The sequence below is a fragment of the Accipiter gentilis genome, chromosome 1 (assembly GCF_929443795.1).
Source record: "Accipiter gentilis chromosome 1, bAccGen1.1, whole genome shotgun sequence".
NCBI lineage: Eukaryota > Metazoa > Chordata > Aves > Accipitriformes > Accipitridae > Astur > Astur gentilis.
This window is the reverse complement of record NC_064880.1, coordinates 44117211-44139445: the sequence shown is the minus strand read 5'-3', so window position 1 is coordinate 44139445 and position 22235 is coordinate 44117211. Positions and strand designations below refer to the sequence as shown.

The 22235-nt window shown below is 45.6% G+C and overlaps 1 protein-coding gene across 1 annotated transcript in view; it reads left to right on the top strand.

The window, feature by feature from the left end:
* The window catches only part of SLC12A8 (solute carrier family 12 member 8), a 49936-nt gene extending 32830 nt beyond the window's left edge, over positions 1–17106 (top strand). Inside the window, exons 7-13 of the mRNA XM_049814624.1 lie at positions 1389–1476; positions 4660–4806; positions 7241–7913; positions 8785–8879; positions 11162–11279; positions 13488–13548; positions 15467–17106. Of these exons, the coding sequence (XP_049670581.1) occupies positions 1389–1476; positions 4660–4806; positions 7241–7913; positions 8785–8879; positions 11162–11279; positions 13488–13548; positions 15467–15632 (1348 nt within the window). The 3' untranslated portion in view covers positions 15633–17106. The remainder of the gene's footprint in view (positions 1–1388; positions 1477–4659; positions 4807–7240; positions 7914–8784; positions 8880–11161; positions 11280–13487; positions 13549–15466) is intronic.
* Positions 17107–22235: the final 5129 nt, after the last annotated feature.

Below are 22235 nucleotides of genomic sequence, written 5' to 3'. Positions count from 1 at the left end.
TCAAATTATCCTTCATTACCACCACCTACTCTGGGTGGGTTAGAGAAGAGGTTCATCAATGCAGATGTAATCAGTCCTTCTTCCGCCGGACGGGATGCGTGGTGGTGCTAGAGCGGTTGTGCTGCTGCAGCCTGGCTGTCCCAGAGTGGGATGCAAAGTGCTCAAAGGCTTGCGGCGTGTGATTTTGTCACTTACTGCTGTTGATTTCAACGTGCTTTCTTTTTCTATATAAAGAGAAAACAGAAAAAATACAAAATATAAAAAAGATATAATTTTTATTATTGGGAAAATGGGGCCAAGACAGGTGAGGTGACCTACTGCTGCAAGGCCAGGGGAATGCAGGAGCCCTGCATCCCTGAGCAGTGCTCTCCCCTGGGAAATGCTGCTTTCCAGGAGTAAAATACTGTTCCATATTAAAAAAAAGACCTCCGTAGGTTTTCCTGCCTGCTTTCGTTACCACATAAATTGCTTTTGAAATTATTAGTTTTAATTGCATACCAAGGTTCAGCCAGAAAGCAAGGATCTTCAGAATTTAGAGGGATTCCTGCTGAAATTGGTGCTTGTTTTAGGTGAGGTGATTCAACGGGACACAGAAGTATCACTGATGGATGGACTGTGGTCACTCATATCTCTGCTGTCTGGGCTTTGCAGACAGACTAGCTTATCCCTCCACCTGAGTACTGGAAAGGCCAGAGACACCAGAGGAGGATCATGACTGAGGCTGTAGAACAGGCTGGCTGTGGTGTTTAATGTTACTGCCAAATGAGGGGACCTGTGTACCTGCAGAACCACAGAATCATAGAATAGTTTGGGTTGGAAGGGACCTTTAAAGGTCATCTAGTCCAACCCCCTCTGCCATGACCAGGGACATCTTCAACTAGATCAGGTTGCTCAGACCCCTGTCCAACCTGACCTTGAGCGTTTCCAGGGATGGGGCATGATGGGGCATCTACCACCTCTCTGGGCAACCTGTTCCAGTGTTTCATCATCCTCATTGTAAAAAGTTTCTTCCTTATACCTAGTCTGAATCTACCCTCTTTTTGTTTAAAACCATTACCCCTTGTCCTGTCACTACAGGCCATGCTAAAAAGTCTGTCTCCAGGACTGGGTTATTCCCCCCATGCACACATCAAGAGTGCAGGTAGCTTCCCCTCAGGGGTACCGTACCGTCATGCTGCAGCTCTCCCTGGTACATTGTAGTGGGTAAGTAACGTGGACTGGTGTTAAATTTAGTCCTGAGGCTAAATCATGCAGGAACAGCCCATGCAGAATGATTGAAGACCCAGCTTGTGGGTACTTGACCATCTCCTGGCTCTGCTAATAGGGAGAATTGTCAATGGTCTTGTCTTGCTGGGAAAAAAAAAAAAGTTTATTTTTATTGTTTGCAGGTGGTTTCTGTACATGGTCTTTGTTTTTTTGCTGGGAGCCATTTGTACCCGTCAGTCCCTCCGCTATGACTTCATGATAGCAGAGAAGGTAACTTGTTCGAATAACCCAGCGTGGTTTTATCTAACGATGCTTTCGGGTTGTCATCTGCTTTACTGAATGCTTGAACTTTTCCAAAAGCGTAAGGAATTTGGGTACCCATCCCTCATTGAAATTCAGGGGGATTTCCCCGTTGCAAATCCCAGCATACAATTGGTTTGAATAGCTTTGCATTCACCAGCATATCCAGTAATGCTGAATCTTGGCATAATCACCCAGCAATAGCTTTAAGAGCTAAAATATGCTAATGTGGTCTAATGATAAATGCTGTATTTTGTTCAATGTATCCATTCTCGTTGGTGAAAGCTTAGACCAAATTGAAATCTCTAAAGAACCCCACTGCTTATCTTTACTAAGTCAAGCGAAGCTTACATTTCCATATCTAGCAGGCTGTAATTGCAGGGCGAGCAATAGGATTATTAAACTCGAGACATTCCACATGGGTGTATATACACGAGGGAGGTTTGTAGTGTTACAGGCAATGAACCTTATCACTGCAGGCCTTTAAAAAGAGAGCAAAAGATTTTGGTGCGTGCCATTGTCTTACTTTAAATGGGATATGGAAGGGCTAATTTTCTGTTATTCAGCATTATGCAGAATCATGGGTTCACCATATTTGACACTATTTCTTGTGATTAATTTATAATTTAGATGTTTGCCATTTATTTGCTTTGTAACATTGTGTTACTCTAAAATATCAACTTGAAACCCTGGCTTTGTTTTCCTTCTAAGTAATTGTAGCTCTAGATTTCCTCCAACCCCCAAAATAAACTCCAAATTATTGGTGGGGCTCCTGCCACTTCCTGCTAAGGTAAAAAATCATCTTTGTTTCAGGATGAAAAGAATGAGCCTACCTTCTTTAAGGCAATGTCTTTGTGTGTCAATGGCATAGTGGGCGAAAAATACAGTAACTAAAAGAATCAGCTTTAACTCAATCAGCTGAAGAGATAGAGATCATTAAAGCTGTGTTTTAACTTCAGAACCCTTGGGGGGGGGAGGAGGGGAATGAAAAATCTCACAGTAAAGAATATGAAGACATTTAATAATGTTAAATATAAACAAATGAACAAACAACAACACCACCCACCCCCCCACCCCCCCCCCCAAAAGCAAATTCAGTTTTCTTTTCCCTACTATGGAACAAAAGAATGGTGCAATCCCAATATTCATGTTGTTTCTTTGAGTTATTACAAACTGCTTTAGATTTTAATGACTTTGTTTGGAGAGATGGAGGGGGGAGAGATCATTACACTTCCAAACTCTCCCTTTCTGTCACTCACAGGTGACTGACTGCTTGGCTGCTTTTCTCCCTTGCAATACTTGTTTGGCTTTTTAAACGTAAAAATGAGGTGCAGTAATTTCACTTCTAATGAGCTCAAAGTGCCAATTTCTTAGACAGTATTCACGCTCGCTGTGCTCAAAACCCCCAGCAAACCCTTTCATCAGCCTCATTGAAAGGACTCTTCCCCTCTAACCCTGAGTTGAATGTCAAGTAGTACATTTAAATGCAAGGATTTTTGGCAGCTAAAATAATATACGATGTCTGGCACAACTGATTGTTTCTTCCAAGTATTTCTCAGAGCAGGGCAGGATTAGAGGAGAGGGAAGGGAAGGTTCCCCATCGAGTGTCTGTCCCTTGGTCTAATGGAAGTGAATATCTGCTCATCTTTCTCTCAAGTTTCTTCTGTCCCACAAGATAAAATTTACAAGGCCAAGTGGATTTTCATGGGGAGAAGAAATGTTGTGGTAGGAGGTTTGTGCGGTTCTGGACCACGACATTAATTTTACATGCCTTCCCCAAACAGCAAGCATTTTATGGCTTTTTACCCAATCTCCTTTCTGCTGCATGTGGATTTCACAGATGAGGAAAAGGCAGATGTAACTTGAATCGTCTTTAGCCATGTAAATTTTTGAAATTCCTTCCACTAAAGCATGCGCCACCTGACTTCAACAGGGGCAGAAGCTGGGAGGACCCGTGTTCTTTTAGACCTCGTTTTCCACAAGAGGAGGGGTGAGAGCGAAGGACGCGGGGGACCTGCATTCAGTGCCGTCCCTGCCACGGATGTCTGTGGGCACCTCAGCACCTCGCTTCGGTGCAGTACGGGCAGGACAGATCTGGACCAAACTTTGGGTGTTTTCTCCCTGCTGGGCCTTTGTGCTGGTGGCACCCCGATGCCTTGCCTTTCTCTGTGGCTGGCTGCTGGCTCTCAGACTCGAGTGGTCTTGCAGGACTCGGGGATGGCTCAGGTGACCCTAGACCTTAGTCTCTTTGGCTATGTCTGCCCGTGTCCTTCCACCATGGCACCAGGAGCACTCCCATTTCAAAGCTTTCTTGCACAGCGTTCATATTGTGGGGGTTTGTGTATTTGGGTGGGGTTTTTTCAGATATGCTGCCTGTGCTTGCAGCTCTTGAGAGTGGGGACATGCACAGGGGGGCCCCAGTCCTCGCTTCTGTGTGATAGACCATGAGCTGCCCTCCTTCCCCTCCACGCCTGCAGGAGATGCTCCCTGTTTGAAAGGGTGAGCGCTAGAAACCGCTAATAAACCCAGCCTTGTTAGCACTGTGGCTTTAAAGAGTTTTTTTTAAGTTTCATGTTGGCCAAAGGAAATTCTTTTCTCACTGAAGTCAGGAAAATAAGGTTATTGTATTATATCCTTTGGAGCGTGTTTTTTGAGATGCCATTTGTTTAAGTGGCAATTTTGATTTGGTTTTACTGTGGATTTTCTTTCAGGATTGGTTTTCCCCTCTGGGACGCAGGGGTTTGTCTTCCTGTTTTGGATGGTTGGAAGCCTGGGCAGCTTTTCCTGTATGATGTGCTCTGTATATAAGTGATCTCTCCTGAAATAAACTCACTTCCAGTTACTTAAGGGGAATCCAATAGCTCCTGCTTTGCCGCAATTGCTCCAAGTGACAAAGAATTTCTTGGATATGAGCTTGTCAAATGGCTCTGTCGGTACAGGATGTTCAGTATTAAATTACTTTTATGGGATAATTTTCCTGTATTAATTGCTTGCACTTTATACCACTGACCAGTTAAATTGCTGCTTTCCCAGGGCTCATTCTGTTCATTTAGCAATGTTACAAAATGTATGTGATCTCTTTAAATACATGTATTTCAGACTGCTCGGTAAAGAACAATATCATCAACTTTGTCTTCTCTCCACTTCCTCCAGGTATCCTTGGTGGGTTTCTTGTTTTTGCTAGGGCTGTACATCTCATCCCTGGCCTCCTGCATGGGAGGGCTGTACGGAGCACCCAGGATCCTGCAGTGCATCGCCCAGGAGAACGTGATCCCCATGCTCGCCTTCCTTGGACGTGGGGTTAGTCATCCTTTCTCTGAAATTGCTGTCAGACCTTCACCTGAAGGAAACGCGGCGATATAAGAAGCCAGGATTTCGATGCGTCTGTAGTGTGAGATGGAGGATGTATGAAATGCACGGAGGGGAAGGCTCGGGATCTGATACCCTATGCATAGGCAGAAAAGCCAGGAGATGGGTGGTTTTATTAAAAAACCAAGAGCCCAGCTGCCTGTGGTCCTTTCCCTGCCTGTCCCCTGTGCTGCGCAGCCTCTGCCTTGAGTCCTCCCACGGGGCTCGGCACCGCGCAGGAGGAGCCCTGCTTCCCCTACATCTCGCTCACTGCTGCTAAGCTCTAGATATGCTTTGAAACAAAGCCTTGCTTTGAATATGACAAGAGGCTTTTTTCCTTGTCCATACCAATAATCCTCATTCACATGAGTCGTTCTGCTGAGTCAAAGTACCAGTCACTAATGACTCTGTACTTGGGCTATACACTCAGAACAAACTATTTTTTATTTTTTTCCCTTCTTTTAAACAGGGAGAAAATAATTCTCTCACTCGCAATAACTTGCAGTACCTATCTGTCTGTACTAAGTAGCTGGAAAAACCTTAACAATGTTTTGCTCCTTCAGAGCAGCTAGTAAATACAGAAAAATATTTTACAATATTAGTATTTATGAATGTTTTAAAATATTTAAATGTTTTATAAGTATAAGCATTTTCTATCCTGTTTTCTGTTTCTCAAAGTAATTTTCTAAAATTAAAGTCATAATAGTAGCAATAATAATAATAAATAGTAATAATTATAGGGGAAGCAGGAGCAATAACAACAGCAGAAACTTCCAGCTCCTGAAGGCAGTTGTCTGGTGATCCCAGAACAGGCTGTTCTCCACTTGGCAACCCTTGTGAAATTCTCAGTGATTTAGCAAAGTTGACTGCAAAGTTGATTCCCTCTCTTCTCTCATAGTTTTCTGTCTTTTTGTCAAATTTTCTGCTCTGAACTCTGTCCAGGCAGAGCGCCATGATGGGAAGGGCTCAAAAAGAGGTGAGAAATCAAAGGCAGATCACTTTTCCACCTTCCTTCTCTCTGCCACCTTGGAAACTGTCTAGATTTGGTTTATGAAGAGTTAATAAATTTGGTTTGCCCTTACCAATCTGTTCCACATCAGTACTTCTTTTGCAAGGTTGAAGAAAGTGGTGTAGTCACCATAAGCCCAGCTGATGGGAAACACGATTCTTTTCTGTAGAGTTCAACCCAAGCCAGAGGTATGCTGAGATCATCCCAACTGTTCCCATCTCAGTACGTCTTTCTGATACCGAAGATACTTTCTGAGAACTGTGTTCCTTTGTCCCCAAGACGTATTTCTATTTCATTGTGAACAGGCGTAAGGTCCAGAACTGGTCCCTTTTTCTATTAATAAATAAGAGTGGAGGAAATAGAAATAGTTTCCATTTGAGCTGTGTGTTTATTAAAGGAGCACATGCAATAAGTGAAAACCTAAGGTATTTTGTAAGATATCTTGCAAGACATTTTCCAGCGAGGTCTTCACGCAGCCTGCATAGGCTTCTTGGGTACCAAAATGGTAAGACAGCGCCTGATCCAAGGGAGGGCATGTTAGACCTGGGATTAAAGTTCATGAGCTGGTGGTTCAAGTCTTTCCACCCCTGATGCCCTTTGCTTTGTCCCTCTTTTTCTCCTCCTCTCCCTGCCTTCACTCCACCCCAAAGGAGAAGAGCAGGCGGTGTTTCTCCTGGCCGCCTGCCTTCCCGACACATGCCCAGCATCACTGGGGGCTGACTCCCACCCTCCAGCACCCTCGGCTGCCTATCCTCTCTGCTGCTTTCCTCCCGCCGCAGCTTGGGTGGATGAAAGGAGGGAAACCCCAAGTGCAGAGGCTCAGCAGACCATGGATTTAGCTCAGCCTCATGTCAGGGCAAGGCCAGAAGCTGCTGATGTGAAGGTGGCACTGCTCCATGCGGGCAGAGCTTCCTTCACTGTGTCTGGCAGCCGAAGCCTTTCCAACAGCAGCGTGCGGGAGCCTTTTGGGTAGGCAGTGATGCAGAATGCTGTAGAGAAATTAGAGATGAACAGTTAACTCTAATTAACATGTTTTATTGCCAGACTTCCCGTAAGCCCCACAAATCTCTCTGAAGGTTTATTGCTGCTTTAATGACCATGGAGATAGAGAGTGAGAGTGGATGAATTTTCCGAAGACAAAGCTTGAGTAAGGCTCAGAGGTGAGGTGGGAGCTCAGCAACTTTTGGCTTCCAGCCTGTTCTTTAATTTATTAAGCCAGTGAGCCTCTGCTTGCGCATGGATGCGTGTATTTCAGGACTAAGGGGGTACTGCAGACAGCCCAGGTAACCACCCATGACAGCTGAGCAAGTGGGGAATCCTCACGGTGAGGCTCATGGTTATTAATTTAAATGTAAGTTTGATTTATTTATGAACTAGAAAGGACCCAACAAGACTCCAGTGGCTGCGATTTGCTTAACAAGTCTCATCACCATGGCGTTCGTCTTCATTGGGCAAGTGAACGTTCTTGCTCCCATAGTCACCATCAACTTCATGTTGACATATATTGCTGTAGACTATTCCTATTTCTCGGTCTCCTTGAGCTACAACGTTCAGCAGAAACCTGGCGAGACCCGGATGGAAAACACTAGACCTGCTCACTCTTCCCAGCCTTTAATTTTCAACAAGCCCTCCAGCCGTGCAGCAGATGGAGTAATTCAAAGCAGATCAAATGGCACCTTGCTGGAATTCACAAAAGACATGGACCAGCTTTTTAAACCATTTCGTAGTGAGCAAGGTACTTGCAAAAAAGGAGCCGAGAATTTAACCCAAAAAGTCAAACAAAAGAAGGCAAAGAAGCCAGCCAAGCAGACGTTACAAGACAGCTTTCTCCTGGATCTCCATCATGATGCTCCCCTGGCTCAGTACAGCTGGGATGAGACCGCGGAGCCCCACAACGAGAGCCGGCAGGACCTGGCTGAGCCGGGCTGTCGGCGTGACGCGGGTCCGTGCTCGTCACCCGCTGTGGATGCCCAGCAGACACCCGGGCTGCTGGAGCAGGGGGGGCAGCTCTGCAGCGAGGTGCCGGCGCTCCCCGGCCAGAGGGGAGAAGGTAAGGGCTGTAGGAGATGGACATCTTCGTGCTCACGGGGGAATGGTTTATAACCTCGGTCCTCCCGGTGCTTTCCTGAAGGCAGGCATGAAACTAGCTTTATACGGGGCTGTCATTCAGTGATTCATAGCAATAATATCAGGTGGGGGTAGAGTTCATCGCAATGTATCACAGGAGAAGTTCCAATGCAATTTCCTATGGAAGATTAATCACAGGAAAACAGGCAGGACTATATTTAGTGTAGGGTTGTTTATGGTGTACTCGTTATTCTACACATGTACTCTTAGCGCTGTACATTAAAAAGGTTTTGAGTATATCTTGGCATTTACTTCATCCTGGTGCGGGGTCGGAGGGATGGAGCCATGCAAGTCTAAAACACAGGCTATCAAAATGCAGCGGTCCCCGTGCCGCAGGTGGAGTCCATAATGCAACATCCACAGCTAAGAGGCTGAATTTGTTTTGTTGGTGATCTGGGTATTTGATACCATGTGTTTGCTCGGAGTTTGTCGTCTCAGTGCTGTAGTGTTTTATCAGCGTTAGTCAGTTAAGCTTCGTAAACCCTTCCAATGGAGAAAAGCTTTATTTCTCTTCTTCTGCAAATAGGGAAACTGAGGCACAGATAGGCAGATGTGGCCTTCAAATGGACTCGGCACCAGAGTTGGCCGCTTGGGTTTTTTTCTTGCACTTCTTTTTTGTTTTCATTTTAGAGGTTTTGGTTTAACTCTGCCATACCCAGCTGTTAGCTAGAATTTCTGCTTTGGTTTTCTGGAATGTGGTAATGTAGAGTAGGAGAAAAAAAATCCACTTTAACTCTTTTCTAATGTCTCTTCTTTTTTTTTTTTTTTCCTTTCTTTTTTTTTTCCCCCTGTAGATTCATCTATAAAGCAACAAAATCCAGAGCTGGGAATTCAGCAAATACCAGAATCCTTCTCCAAATTCTGCAACCACTGGGTTTCCTTTGCTGGTGTAAGTAATTTTGTTTTATTTTGAGCACTGTTTTGTGATCGTAGAAAACAGAAGGAAATTCCTCACTTGCTGCAGTGTAGATACGCTCCAGTACTTTAAAATGGCTTTTGTTTCTAGTATTCCAGGTCACCTGAATTAAGTACTCAAGGTACCATGCGTCCAGCCATTCTAATTCAGAGAAAGCCAGATGACATATTAATTAAAACAACAACAACAGCAGCAAAAACCCAAACCCCAACCCAATCCAAAATGATACAAATTCAAAGTCTGGCATCTTAGGACTTTAGAGATGCATGGCTGGCTGGGAAAAAAATCAAGTGTCCCTCTTTTCACTATCTGCTAGCCTGCTTTTTCTTGCCAGGGGATGGAGTGAGACATCAGCTTCAGAGCTGTGTTGCTTTTATTTATGAGCCAGTTTCTGCAAGCTCGGGGTGGGGTTTCAGAAGTGCTGACCTCCTGATACCAGCAGCCCAGCTGTGAAATTCCATCTTTTGAGGGAGGAAAGTGGAGCATTCCTCCAGCACGTTACTTGAAAGAATAAATAACTTTCAAATAGCCTCTGTCTCAAGCCACTGAGGAGTTTAAGATGCTTAAATTCATCTTGGGAAGATGGATTTTTGGGCAGATCACAGGGAAAGGGTCAGATATGCATAATAGATGACCCATATGGCTTTGCTGCATGGATGGGAATTTCATAGATGCATGTAAAATGTAACAAACCCGCTCGAACAACACAGTGAACCCTTTTAGTTTACTCCTCAGATGGAGTTTGACACCTACTTTTCAAATTCACTGCTGCTGCCAGCAGCCAGCTCCTGGCGAGGGCTCCCCCCGGCCTGCAGCACCAGGGGTGGGATGGATGTGGAGGCTCCTCTAGCGATGACGTCTTTAGGAGGTTGAGCACCGATGCTGTCTCTGGGCTCGGTAACTAACGTGGCTCCCAAGCGCGTGTCATCGCGGAGCGGTCAGCGCCCTGCCTTCGCGAGGGAGTTTGCTTGCGGAGATGACTGACATGTTCATTAAAGCAGATTTGGTTTCCTGTCAATAATCAGACTTGGGAGGAGGTTGCAGCAGAGCTGAGAAGGGATCAACGATGCAAAATAAAATCACAGAAGCAAAAATCAGATGCATTTATTCATCCTGGCTCCTTTCCCCTCTGCCTTCTCTCTGAGCTTCACCGACGGTGTCAGTCTGGACTCATTTAGCTCGCTCTTTGCATGCTGCCGCTTGCTGTTCCTAACCTCACCCCTGCCCCCGTTCATATGCCCCTTGAGCCAAATCTACCTCCTGGGCTGGTGAGCCTCAGGATACTTCTCTTGGAGTAGCCCAAGCAGAGGCCCGAGGCCCACGCTGCCTCTAGAGCTCAAGGTAGCTCACTGAAAGCTGCCTCCATGCTGCTGAAGATGACCTGTAGACCTCTGCTGTCCTGCCTTTTAACAGTGAGACCAAACGAAGCTCCCTCTAGCATGGGAACCTCATTACCAAGAAACCTCAGCCATGCCAGACCCAAATCTTTTCAAATAATGCTGGGTGGAAATGGTCTATGTGTGGCCAACAGCCGTGCACCGTGGAGTGTTTTGCAGGCAGGAGATGACATGGTTCCCCAGGGGTCCTGCTGCACCGCTGGCCTCAGCCAAAGATGCCCAGGAGCAACCATCCACCCATGTGGTTGCAGCTGGCATAGCTCCTTCCAGGGGCAGGACCTGGGCTGTGCAGCAGGTCTTGTCCAAGGAGAGCCTCTGTTGTGTCCCGTTCCCTGGACATCGTTAGGAGGGAGATGCCTAAAAGGAAACACTCACCAGGATAATTCCGAGTGGCTGCATCCTGGGTCCTGACTGTGCATGTCTCTTGCACAATGCTCCCAAGAAGACCCTGAGAAAGACAAAGCACGGAGATGCCATCAAAGCGCTGGTTTTGCATGCGTTTAAAACCAAGATGCAGCATTTCTGGGGGAAAAAAAAAAAAAAAAAAAAAAAAAAGCATTTACTCATGCTTTTGTAACAACTTGAAAGCCCCAGCACTGCCTCTGTTATTAAAGAGTTTCCATTAGAGTTGCAATACGTGCTCATCTCGCCAGGTTGAGGAACAAACTGCTGACCCGGTGTCGGGCTGTGTCTGAAGGTGAGCAGTCCTCCCCAGGCACTGCGCTGCCAGCTCTCCCACAGGGCCAGAGCAGGAGGTCAACGAAGCTGCTGGGCTTTGCAGAAAAAGAACCGTCACATTGTCATCTTCGTATTATCTTACAGACTCTGGGGTAACTCCAAACCATGTCTTTCCAACAGGCGATCGTGTCCCTCGTCATAATGTTTGTCATTCAGTGGATCTACACTCTTGTCAGCCTGGGTGCAGCCGTTATTCTCTATTTCTACATTAGCCAAGTGAGCCCAGGACTTCCCCTTGGTGAGTATTTTTTTTTTCTGTATTATTAAATCTGCTTAAAAATTCATTAAGCTTTAATTTATCTTAATTAGGAATTGAGACTCTTGTGTTTAATATGCAGGTGACACCATGAATGATGAGGTTTTGTTTCATTGCTAGTTTAAATACATTTTCTCTCTGACTCTTTAATTTTATTTTGGATTCTAACTGTAACTAGCATTAGTTTGATAGTTTGAACATTGTGCTTATTGCTTTATTACATTGTACTTTAAATGGCAAAACCAGATACTAATACTAAGACTTAACAGGGGTGGCAGGTTGTAAATGTATCACAGCAATGAGAAAAATCTGCCATAAATAGGTTTTAATAAATTTAATTAATCAATCTAAACCCACCTGAGAAAACTTTAAGGAAAATGGGAATTATGACGAGTATCTCATTAAATCTCAGCATTTATAACTGTGGAACAAGAGAGCCTTTTGATTCCAGAACTAAACAGGTTGAATATGTTGGGAAAGTAATCTGGGAAAATACTTTTAGGCAGAGGGCATTAGAAAGGTCTGTGCATGTGATCGGCTTAAACAAGTTCAAAATTAAACAGTGAAGCACATTCAGAAAGCAGCTCATGAGAGCCTACGGCTCCTTGGCACGGCCGCAGGAGGGGTTTGCGTTGGTCTCTGTCTCTGAAGGGAGAGGGTGATACGCACAGTGTGCACATACTCGCGTACTTATGCATACATCCATACGTAGGTGCATGCATGCATGCATACCTGCACACACGGATGTGCAATTTTTTGCCCGCGATGAGAAAAGTCAAAAGAGTCTCAGTTCATATATCTTTTAGGCAATGCAGAAAGAGCTACCTGGGTTTATTTAGATGAAAGATTATTAGACGCTAGGTAAGTAGGTACTAGGTTTCAGAAACCCAGACAATGAGAAACCAAAAACTAGTTGTCGCTCCATAATCATCAAAACATTGCTCAGCAATTCTTCTCTTCCTACTCTTAAGTGACTTCTTTTCTATGTATCTTTATGGGATAGTAGAAAAGAGCGGGTATTGGGGATAGTACTTGCTAATTTGTATCTTTTGAAATATATCTTAGTTTCAACAAAGTTTTTTACGGCCCTTATATATTAAACTAAACACAAACAATGTTTTCAGGCTTTGGAGTTTTCTTTGCCTTTGTATGTTCGCTATATTATATCTCTGTTATCTGCTTTTGAAATATTTAGAAATTACTTTAAAAAGAATTTCTCAGCGTGTAGAGGATTTGGGAAGGTGATCTGAGAAACAGCAGCATGACTAGACTTTTTGTTTTCTTGGTTTCTTTTGCATGTGCATTCGAATGCATACAATAAAACAATTCACAGCAAAGAAAAAGTTAGAAATGGAACACTCCAAGTGCAGCCTGATTTTTATTTGGCTGTGAGCGAACGTTATTTTGTGGTCGCATGGCATCCGATGATCTGTGAGTTTGTTCTCCAAAGAACTGAATGATCCTTCTGTCTAGAAAGGTTGGGAGACACTGGCTTGAGAGATGCTCTGGATTACAGACTAGATGAAGACCTCGGGAGCAGAACTGCTCTGGGATTTCGACATGTCCCTTCTCCTCTCTTCCTCCCCAACAGCCTAGGCCAAATCCAGCAGGCGCTGCCGTGTCTCTGTTCTCCTCCCTGTCCCTCACCACAAACTTCTCCTGCTGCTTTTGCTGCCAGCTCCAGCACTTCTCTGCCCCTGCAGTGAGCCAGTGCAGGAAACTAACTCTACAGAGAAATCAGAAAAAAATGGTGTTGGTGTAATAAGCTAAGCCAGCTCTCCATGGGGTCAGACAAAAGGGAATGAATGGTGAGACCGCAGCCACCTTGGCTGAGGTTGGCTGAATGGCTTCTCCCACCTCCCCATCCCTGCAGTGGGAATGATCTTTGCAGTCCAGGCAGGAAAAGATACTGGAGTGAGTGTTTGTACTTCTTTACTGGGTTTTAACAAGCTGTTGGTCTGGGAAAGGATCGCTGTTCTCCATGGGATATTTGGGTTCATTTCTTGACAATCGTTTAAAAGCCACAGCGTGTGGGAAGACTGCAGGAGTGTTCTCACCATCGCGAAATCTTTGGGTACTGAAGGCTAATAACAAGCATGTTGGTTTGAGATTTTATGCAAAAATTCAATGGTGTAATGCTATTATGAGAGAATTAGCAGCGTACTGACTTCTCATGCCTTTTCTCTGTAGGAGCAGCAGCGAATTTCAGTTTCTTTGGCTGGATTAAGTCGGTTTTGATCACCTCGTGCAGGTTGGTACCAGTCACTTGGCAGTGACTGATGTGCTGCTTGTTGTTCCCGTGACCCACTAATGTGCACAGAGAGGGGTGGAAGAATTGACTTGCTTAGTACCTTAAGCAGTCTGTCTGGCCCTTCTAGCATGCTCAAAGTTATTTCTTACTTAATGCTAAAAATAACTGTTTGCTCCCATTAGCCTGGCATAAGGCTGGCCCCGTAAGTGGGGGAGCAGGAGTGTCCTCTGCCTTATGTGTGGACACGTCAAGCTGATAACCGTATCTTGGTGCCTGAAGCTTTATCTTACCCCAGAGGTCTGTGCTCAACCTTTATGGCTCAGATTGAACTGGAAAATCTGGTAGGAAATGAGAAATGGGAGACTCCATCTCTTCCACCCACCATCCAGTGAAAGCGAATTACTATGGTAGTGGTGGAACAGGCACACGTGGCAGCTGTGCTCGAGTTTCAAAGAGGAAATTTGGGGGGAAGCTGCAACAGCTACGGGGCAAATACAATAAACAAGGTCTTCGGTGAAGGAACCGTTCAGTATTGAGTTTGCATGGGACTGCAGTAGCGTTGTCTTGGGCTTTTCCTTCCCAGAAGACCTTAAGGGTTTTGGTTGGTTGGTTATTAACTAGTTTTGTTAATCTGTTTTGATCCCATTAATTATTACTGCCATCATGTTTGGGTTTCCCATAGCAGGTTGTGACCATCTCCGCCTCTGTGCAATGCAATGGGATTTGAGGTTCTCAGTCTTGGGTTGCTTTTTCATTGTGGTGGGTGAACACCATGGTAAGGACTGCACAACACGAGCTGCCATGCTTTATATGTGCAAATTTGGTGGCTCCCTCAAAAGAAATGAAAGTCCAGGCATTTAAACACATCGGCAGATGTCTATGCCTGTCTTCCCAGCTCCTGCCTCTGCCCACAGTCCCTATAACATGGCCACATGCCTTTTTGGTAGCAGAGGTGGCTTGGGAGAGAAGCTGGGGGTGATGAGCTTCTCTTAGGTTACGAGACCGGCAGAGTCCTTAGTGCTTCGATCAGTGCAATTGATGAGCAAAGACCCTGCCGAGGAGGGCTGAGTGGGGAGCTGGCGAGTGCCCAAGGCAGAAACTGGTCCTATTTCTCTCTCCTAAAAGAGTGCGATCTCTGGGTCAGCCAGCCAGCTTGGTTGCCTTAACCTAATGCTAGGGCTCCTGCTCATGGTGGCGCAAAGAAAGTTTTGGCTCTGCTTGGGGGTCGGGTGGGTCATTTTGAAGCCCACCATTGCTACACTGCAAAAAATTGCATTTTATTGAAGTCATTTACCAGTTTTTCCTAAGCTTTGTTTCCTTGAAATCCAGGCCAGGTATTTCAATGAATTGGAGGTAAAAAAGAAATCCTATTAGACTGCAAGAGAGTTGGAGGCAACCAAGGATCTTTGACACCTCTAAGGCTCTTAGGTGCTCAGTGAGGTCTGAGTTGGTGTAATAAGCTCTTAACAGTTTTGATTTGCAGATGTGCATTAAGGTTTTCTTAAAATCAGCCTCTAGGATAAAGAGATTACAGGAAAATCTCTTTCGTTTAAAAAAGTTACAAAAATAATTGTACGCTGAAGCTTAGGAAACTCCAAGAAGGGTATTTTTCACTAGAAATGGCTCACGCTCCTTCTCCTGCACGGTGTGGAAAGTGCTTGCCATAGCCAACGTCCAAAGAGGAAACTTATTTGTTAAGAAAATGCATATTTTCCAGTGTTGTCTGGGGGAAGGGAGTGTATTTTTTGTGCACCTTCTAAGAAAAATGCTTTCAGATTACCTCTATGCCTCCTAAGGGTGCCAAGAAGGATTTAGCCTCTTCTCGAAGCACCCTGTCTTGTTTGCACAGCCAAGAGCACGGCTGCTAATGGATGGCAAACAAGGGGCGATGCAGGTGCCTCTGCTTTTCTGTTTGCAGGAGAAGGCCATCTCCCAAGGAGCAGATCGTGGTGACACCGTCCTTTGCAACAGTTGGCATGGAGACCACGCAGCTCACCGAGGAGAACGCAGACTTTGCCTCGCGGGACCGCTATCACCAGTCCTCGCTTATCAGCAGAGAGGAGTTTGGGAATCAATTCCAGTAAAGGACACACAAAAAAAAATCAAGCCATCACTTCAAAAAGCATTTAGAAATGCTGATGGCTGCCACAGTGCCTTGTGAAATACTTGAATATATGCAAAAAGGATGTGAATAGTTATTTATATATTTGAGGCTTGTTTGTTTATGCAAACTACAACATTGCTGGGTTTCAAGTCTTACCCAAAATGGGGGAAAAAACGCAAATGAAAGGGCCAGTCCAGGGAAGTAATGAGTTAGTGAGGACAATATAATCTTTTCAAAGAATTCAATTACAAGCGTTATTGAGCTCTAAAGACTGTTGGCGCTATAAAAGCTTACAACACCCCATTTCAAATGTCCTCTGGGTGACTAGGGATGCTTTGTGCCTGGGAGCGGTGACCTCGGCAGCAGGAGCCAGCGCCCTGCTCCCAGCTGTGCCACAGATGGATGCGACCTTCCAGGTCAATTCACTTCTCTCGGCATGAATTTGCCTGCTTGTAATACAGTAATTTTCTACCTCAGCATTTCAATTACCAAGGTTTTAGAAAGTACTTTTAGGCATTAGACAATAGGCCAGAATCAGTGGCAAGTGCAAGAAGATTATGAAATATATTCACAACTGGAATCGCACATTTAAATGCAGTAATGCAGTATAATGACCTCTACTGTAAAACTGTGAAATGATGTCTTAGAAGCTGTTCATAGTGATTTCCCACATCCTTTCTGACGTGACACCTGACAACATAGCTGGGTCCAAACAGAGCATCTCCTGGCTGAAGGGACAGATGATTCAGAAGTGCCTTAACAAAATATGTTTAGCCTCATTTTTGCTTATTTTGCTTAAAGCCCATCCCATAGTTAGCTCCCACAAGGAGCCATTTCTCCCACTACCATGATTTGGGATGCAGGAGGTTCAGCCAGGGGTGCTGCAGGATTTCCCATGCAGACCTTAGGGTTGGTGGGCAGTGGCTGTGGCATGGGGTGAGGTCTTACATGGACACCCCCATCACTGTCGCTTCTGCTCCCCAGGAAAAAACCCCTCTGTGGAGCACTGTCCTGCCTGCAGGCAGCAGTCCTGGCAGAGACCCGCAGAGGGACGAGCGAGGGCTCTGGGTCGAGGCAAGCCCCAGCACCGCAAATCAGTTCTGATGCTACAGGGATGGGGAAATCACTGCCTTTCCCTTCCTTTTATCTCTGATTGTTTCAGCCTTTAGACTATTTATTTCTCCTTCTGTGCAATAAAAGCTTGAGACACAAGGAACTCCTCTCCGTACTTGCCGTGGGCACACTCGATGCTTTTGAGCACCGTTCCACTTGCCAGCGCTTGGTGCCCTGGCATTACCAAGCTGTGGGGGGACCCTCTGTCCCATCTTGTGGTCTGGCCAGCTGCAGCTTTGGCTTTTCCAGTTTTCTTACAAAGGGAAGCAAAGGAGGCTTTCTGCTGAGATGAAGAAAAGAGCAATCCTGGCACACTGCAGAAAACGTATTCATTTTTCAAGGTCGCAGGTCTTTTACCAAGTGTTTTTAACCTTAATTATCTCAATAGAGGCAAGAGGGAAGTTATGCTTGTGTGGCCAGCTCCGAGCCACCTCAAGTCAGTCATTCTGTATTGGAAATGCTCCTTCCAGGGCTCCTTCCTTCCATTGCCTTTTGCCTTTGGTTTCCGAAGAGTCTGAATCTGCTGTGGGGATGTGGCTCTGTGCTGAAGCTTCTCCTGGGACCAGTGGCTCCAGAGAGCCCTCCCTGTGCTTGTAGCATCCTTGACCTTGGCAGCTACTGCTGTTGTGCAAACTTCACGCACTCCACGATGCTGATCCACCGCTGGCAAGCTGCATGGTGCTGTGTTATCCCCTGTTACAGTTTGATACACAACCATAATGCCATTACTGTAAAATCTTATATTTCATAAAGTCCCATTGCATCAAAATATTGCAGGGCGTCTTCCCTCCCGAGATGGGGATTGTCCAGCCCTGCATTTCTCTGTTGCTTGAACAAAAGAAAACCCCAGAGCACGGCATGAAGTGATTAATGGGTAGAAATTCCTGGGTTAACTTCTTTGTTAGCTCCTAAACAATTTAGTTCCCTTCTTAAAAAAGCCAGCAGTCAGGAGGTCCAAAGAGGGAGGATGGGGAAGGTTCCTTGGCTGTGTACCTCACCGAGGAGCTGTGCTGGTTGAAGCTGGATGACTTGGAGGTGGTGAGTGTTTGCCTCCCTGGCACCGCAGTCCCTGCTCGTCCCCGAAACTGGGGTGTGATGGGCCAGAAGTACAAGCAGCTTCTCCCTTGGTCTAGCAGTATTGGGAAGGCGCCCCACAGCTTTGCTTTCAGCCAACTAAGTCTGCAGCAGCAGCTGTCCCCTTCCCCTGCCACCACCGTCCTGGACCCTTTAGCTCCAGCAGTGCTTTGCATCTGAACATCCTCTGGAACAATTTTGGTTGTGTTTGCCCGCTGCTGGAGGAAGGCACCGCGCTGTGCAGGGGCCTGGTGAGAGGATGTGCCGAGGGCTCTGGGGTGCAGGGATGGGTCGTGCCTTGGTATTTCTGGAAAGAGGCAGCGGCAGGGCTGGCATCAGTGCTAGATGGCTATAGCTGCTATCGTGGCCTGGCAGAGGAGGAGATGCTCTGCAGAACACGTCATTCCGGGGGTTTCTGGTCTTCGGGCTTCACGAACTGCTGCTGGAGAAGCTCTGCCACCTTCTCCACGGGCACCACCAGCACAGCAGGAACCAGCTCCCTCCACCAGCCGGTAAGTGTGGGCACTCGGTCCTTTCCTCCTCTTGTAGCTGCAAGGGAGGAATGCGTCACACGGGGCTGGTTTCCTTGCTGCTGTTACAGGTTATGAGTAGAGCAACTTCCCTGTGAAATGCTTGAAAAGGGATGTGCTGATCTTTCCTGGAGTGTTAGCTTTGATGTAGTTAACGGTAAGAGTGGAGGAAAGCCTTGTTTTAGTACTGATAACCCCACAGGCTCAGTAGCATTGGAGACGCGATGAGTTCAGGCCGTACGGGTTTGCAGGGCTTTGCACATCAAGGAAGCTTTTCCAGTGAGAAAGAAAGAATAGTTGCATTGCCAAAGATCAGGGTGTCATGTCAAAAAATATCTGTAGCTTCTGTAGCGCCCTGAAAAAATGCGTGAAATTAGGTGTAGGAATTTACCAGCTTCACATTTAGTGGTTGAAGGGAAGAAAGGTGAGTGGGGATTGCTGCTGTGAGTGGGAATGTGCTGCTTTCACACACACACCACACCCCCCCCCCCCGCAGGAGCTAGGCTGTGACTCCAGATGCTGGGGCTTTCACGAAACTTCAGGTTCCCTGAAGGTGGGTTTGGGACCCAGCTCTGAGCATCGAATGTCCTGTATAGGTTGCAGCTTGCTTAATGTCATGAAAAGGCCCTCCTGTCTTCTAAGACAGTTGGACTCGATGATCTCGAAGGTCTTTTCCAACCTAAACAATTCTATGATTCTAAACCATGTAAGCTTTGTTATCATCTATATTTTTTTTCCTTTCAGTTGGAAGTTTGATTTTTTTTTTTTATTGTTACATAACAAATGAAAATGTTTTGCTGTGGGTTAGGGTATGAAAACATTTGTTTTTGAGAGAGATATAACAGCTCGCTCTTGTTCCTTTTGAAGACTCCAGCTGTAAATTGGTGGCTCCAGTTTTGATGGCTTCCTTTGCAGAGCACACGAGCACAGAAGGCAGTGGAGGATAAATATTTTATTACTTGCCTTGCCATATTGCCTGGAAGCTCATGCTGCGTTTGTGATCCCACAGCACTAAATGGGTCTGGAAATCAGAATCTTCTTCCTCAAAAAATTTGCAGCACAAATAGTCAAGACTAAGAATGGGCAGGAGAAAAGTGAAGTTTTATTGTGATATTGGCATTGAGAGACAGCTCCTCAGTTGGTATAAATTGTCATCATCTCCCAGGATCTGCCTATGTGTCCCATTAGGAGTCTGCATGGGGAGAACCAAGCTCCTTAAATCCATAGCTTAGCTCAAACTCATCCTTTTTTTTTTCCTCCCCTCTTGGTTTTCTCTTGATCAGCTTTGAGTTTCCTTGGATGGTCTTTGTTGTGTATGGTGGCCAAGAAAATCACACACCTGCATGGTCACTTACTCATAGCAGATAGTCGTGACCACAGCGTTGAAGTAGCAAAGAACGATGACAAAAAATGAAATGATGCTTCCATGCATGGCCGAATTGAGGCACAGGGGGGCTCTCTGTGCCCCGTGTGCTGGTACGCTCTCGCCCATGCATGTCTGGTTCAGACAGGCTGAGTTTCTTAAACAGCATCATACTTAACACCTGCAAGTTTGGAAGAGATTCTCTGAATCATAGGAGCCAGCCTAGGATTAACATTTAGGTTAGTGGGAAACTAAGGTTATTTGCATTATTGCTCTTGCCTGGTGAATTTTAGAAAAGGCAATTACTGGGTTAAAGGAAAACTTTGTGGACAGCCTATAAATCTGGTAACTCTGTGTAAGACGGGTATATAATGGACTTGCTTATATTCCATAGTGATGTGTTGGTGAGACCCGGCTTTGGCGTACCATCACTTAAACCTGAGACGACATGAGACCTCAGCAGTAATAGCCTTAAAAGCTATGGACGAGAGGCCCTAGCAGCAAACCGCAGGCTAGAAACAAATAGCTTTAAAGCCTGTGTGGCACGAGAGAGGCTCCTTCCCTTTCTGCCTTCTGCTCCTCCTGGGTTTTTTCATGCGATTTTCATGCACATTCCCCCCCAATACCAGGGATTTTCCCCCCCTTGTGTGAGAGCAAAGGGAAGCATGAGTGCGCTCCCAGAAACACAGCGGTCAAGGAGCGCACCTGTAACTTTATCGGATCCAAATGTTGCTCGTAAGCTTTGGCGGGGGCTTCTTTCTGGAGTTGAAGGGCACTGCTGTGCAGTGTTTTGCTCAGCTCTGAAATGGCCAGGTTTTTCTTGATGCACTCTAAACTGGAGCTGGCTGAAAGGGGTCCTAAAAGAAATAAATCAGAAATTTAGGATTGCTTCTTCTCAGCTAGTTTTAAATGGCTGATTTTTTTTTAATTTTTTTTTTTACCCCAGAAAATATGGGGTTTATTTCCAGTGACAGGATTGAAAATGCAATGTCATTTTAATTTGTTGTGCATTTTTCTCTGAGGGATGAGAAGAGATCACAAGACCCATATACATCCTGACCTCCAAATGTCAAGTATCTGGAACAAGCTGCTTCCAAGGGAGGTACAAGGCAAGCAGTTCTTGTAAAAATAAATCAATAAAATACCACCACCCCCAAAACTTCAAGAAAAATGGTCAGGTACTAAGTGCCTTTTGGATGATTGGGATCCATTAATGGATGGCTTACAGCATCAAGAGAAGATGGGGAAGGTAATTAATTACTCGGCTAGGAACTATCTGTCCGCTTTGGAAACTCAGGACTTTTAGTAACAAATTCCAGGAGTAGAAAACATTCACTGTACCTTAATTCATCATCAGCTTAAAACTTGTCTAGGGTTTATGAGCCTGATCCAAGTTTTGGACAGATCTGGGCTGAGTTTCAAGGGAGCTGCAGGGTTTCATGACATTGGCTGGGGCTGCGAAAGGCTCCTACAGGACCAGAGAGAAGGGACCAGTCAATGTAATCCTGACGAAGTGCTACAGAGATGCCTCTTTTGTAGAGACTCCTGTGGTTTTTGGTGATTTCAAACCGAAACAATGCAGAACTGGGCAAATTTGGTCATGTGTCTTCAGCCCCTCAATCTGGAGAGTGGAAAAGAAGGTGAAATAAAAACAAACTTTTTTTTTTTTCCCTCCCCCAAAACAAGGTGATGGGTGGGATTCGGTTAATCGGTGTATAATATCAATCATGTTTTATATAGCTAGAGGCTTCCTGCGTTGATGAGGTTTTTGTTTCTTTGTTTGTTTTTAACTCCTTTGTGTGTTGCATGTGCTGGTTGCTTTGAGATGGAAGTGTTAAATGTATTCTATACATAATTCGGGAAGAGGTTTGAGGTTACAGAGTCTTTCAGGAGGATGCGGTGGCATTATTTTACATCAGGGTTTCCCTGGCCCATCCGACTCCTCAGGCACAATTTCATGCATTTAAATCTCCTATTAGTTTTGTGCTCTGAAGGAGGGAGGGGAGCAGCCCTCAGCCCAGAGCTGCCCTGTAACGATTATTAGCGGGATGCAGCAGCGGAGCGTGCAGTCGTGCCACGGGGATAAACAAATCCGGGACTGTGTGAGGAAAAGCCAAGCGCTGGTGGCCTTCGCTGAGCTTTCATGCTTCACGCAGCCATCTTCATCCTCCTGCAGCGCATCCTCTTCCCACCACCACCGATGCTTCTTCCCCGGCCTCCCAGGAGGGTGTCTAATGTGGCACGTGGGTGACAGGGCTGGTATCCCCATGACATTACCCTCTGCGGTCCCAATGGATAAAAAAAATCCATTTAAAAAAAAAAAAAGTGAGATTTTTTTTTTTCTATGTGTTTTCATGTGGCTTTTGGAGCTGGAGCTCAGATATATCAGGCATACATTGACTTCTTCGGTGCAGGGGTATTCCTTCGAAGCGGTGAAGGTAGAAAAAAAAATAACATGGCAGGAAAACACAGTAGCCTTAAATTTACAGCCACTAAACCTTGG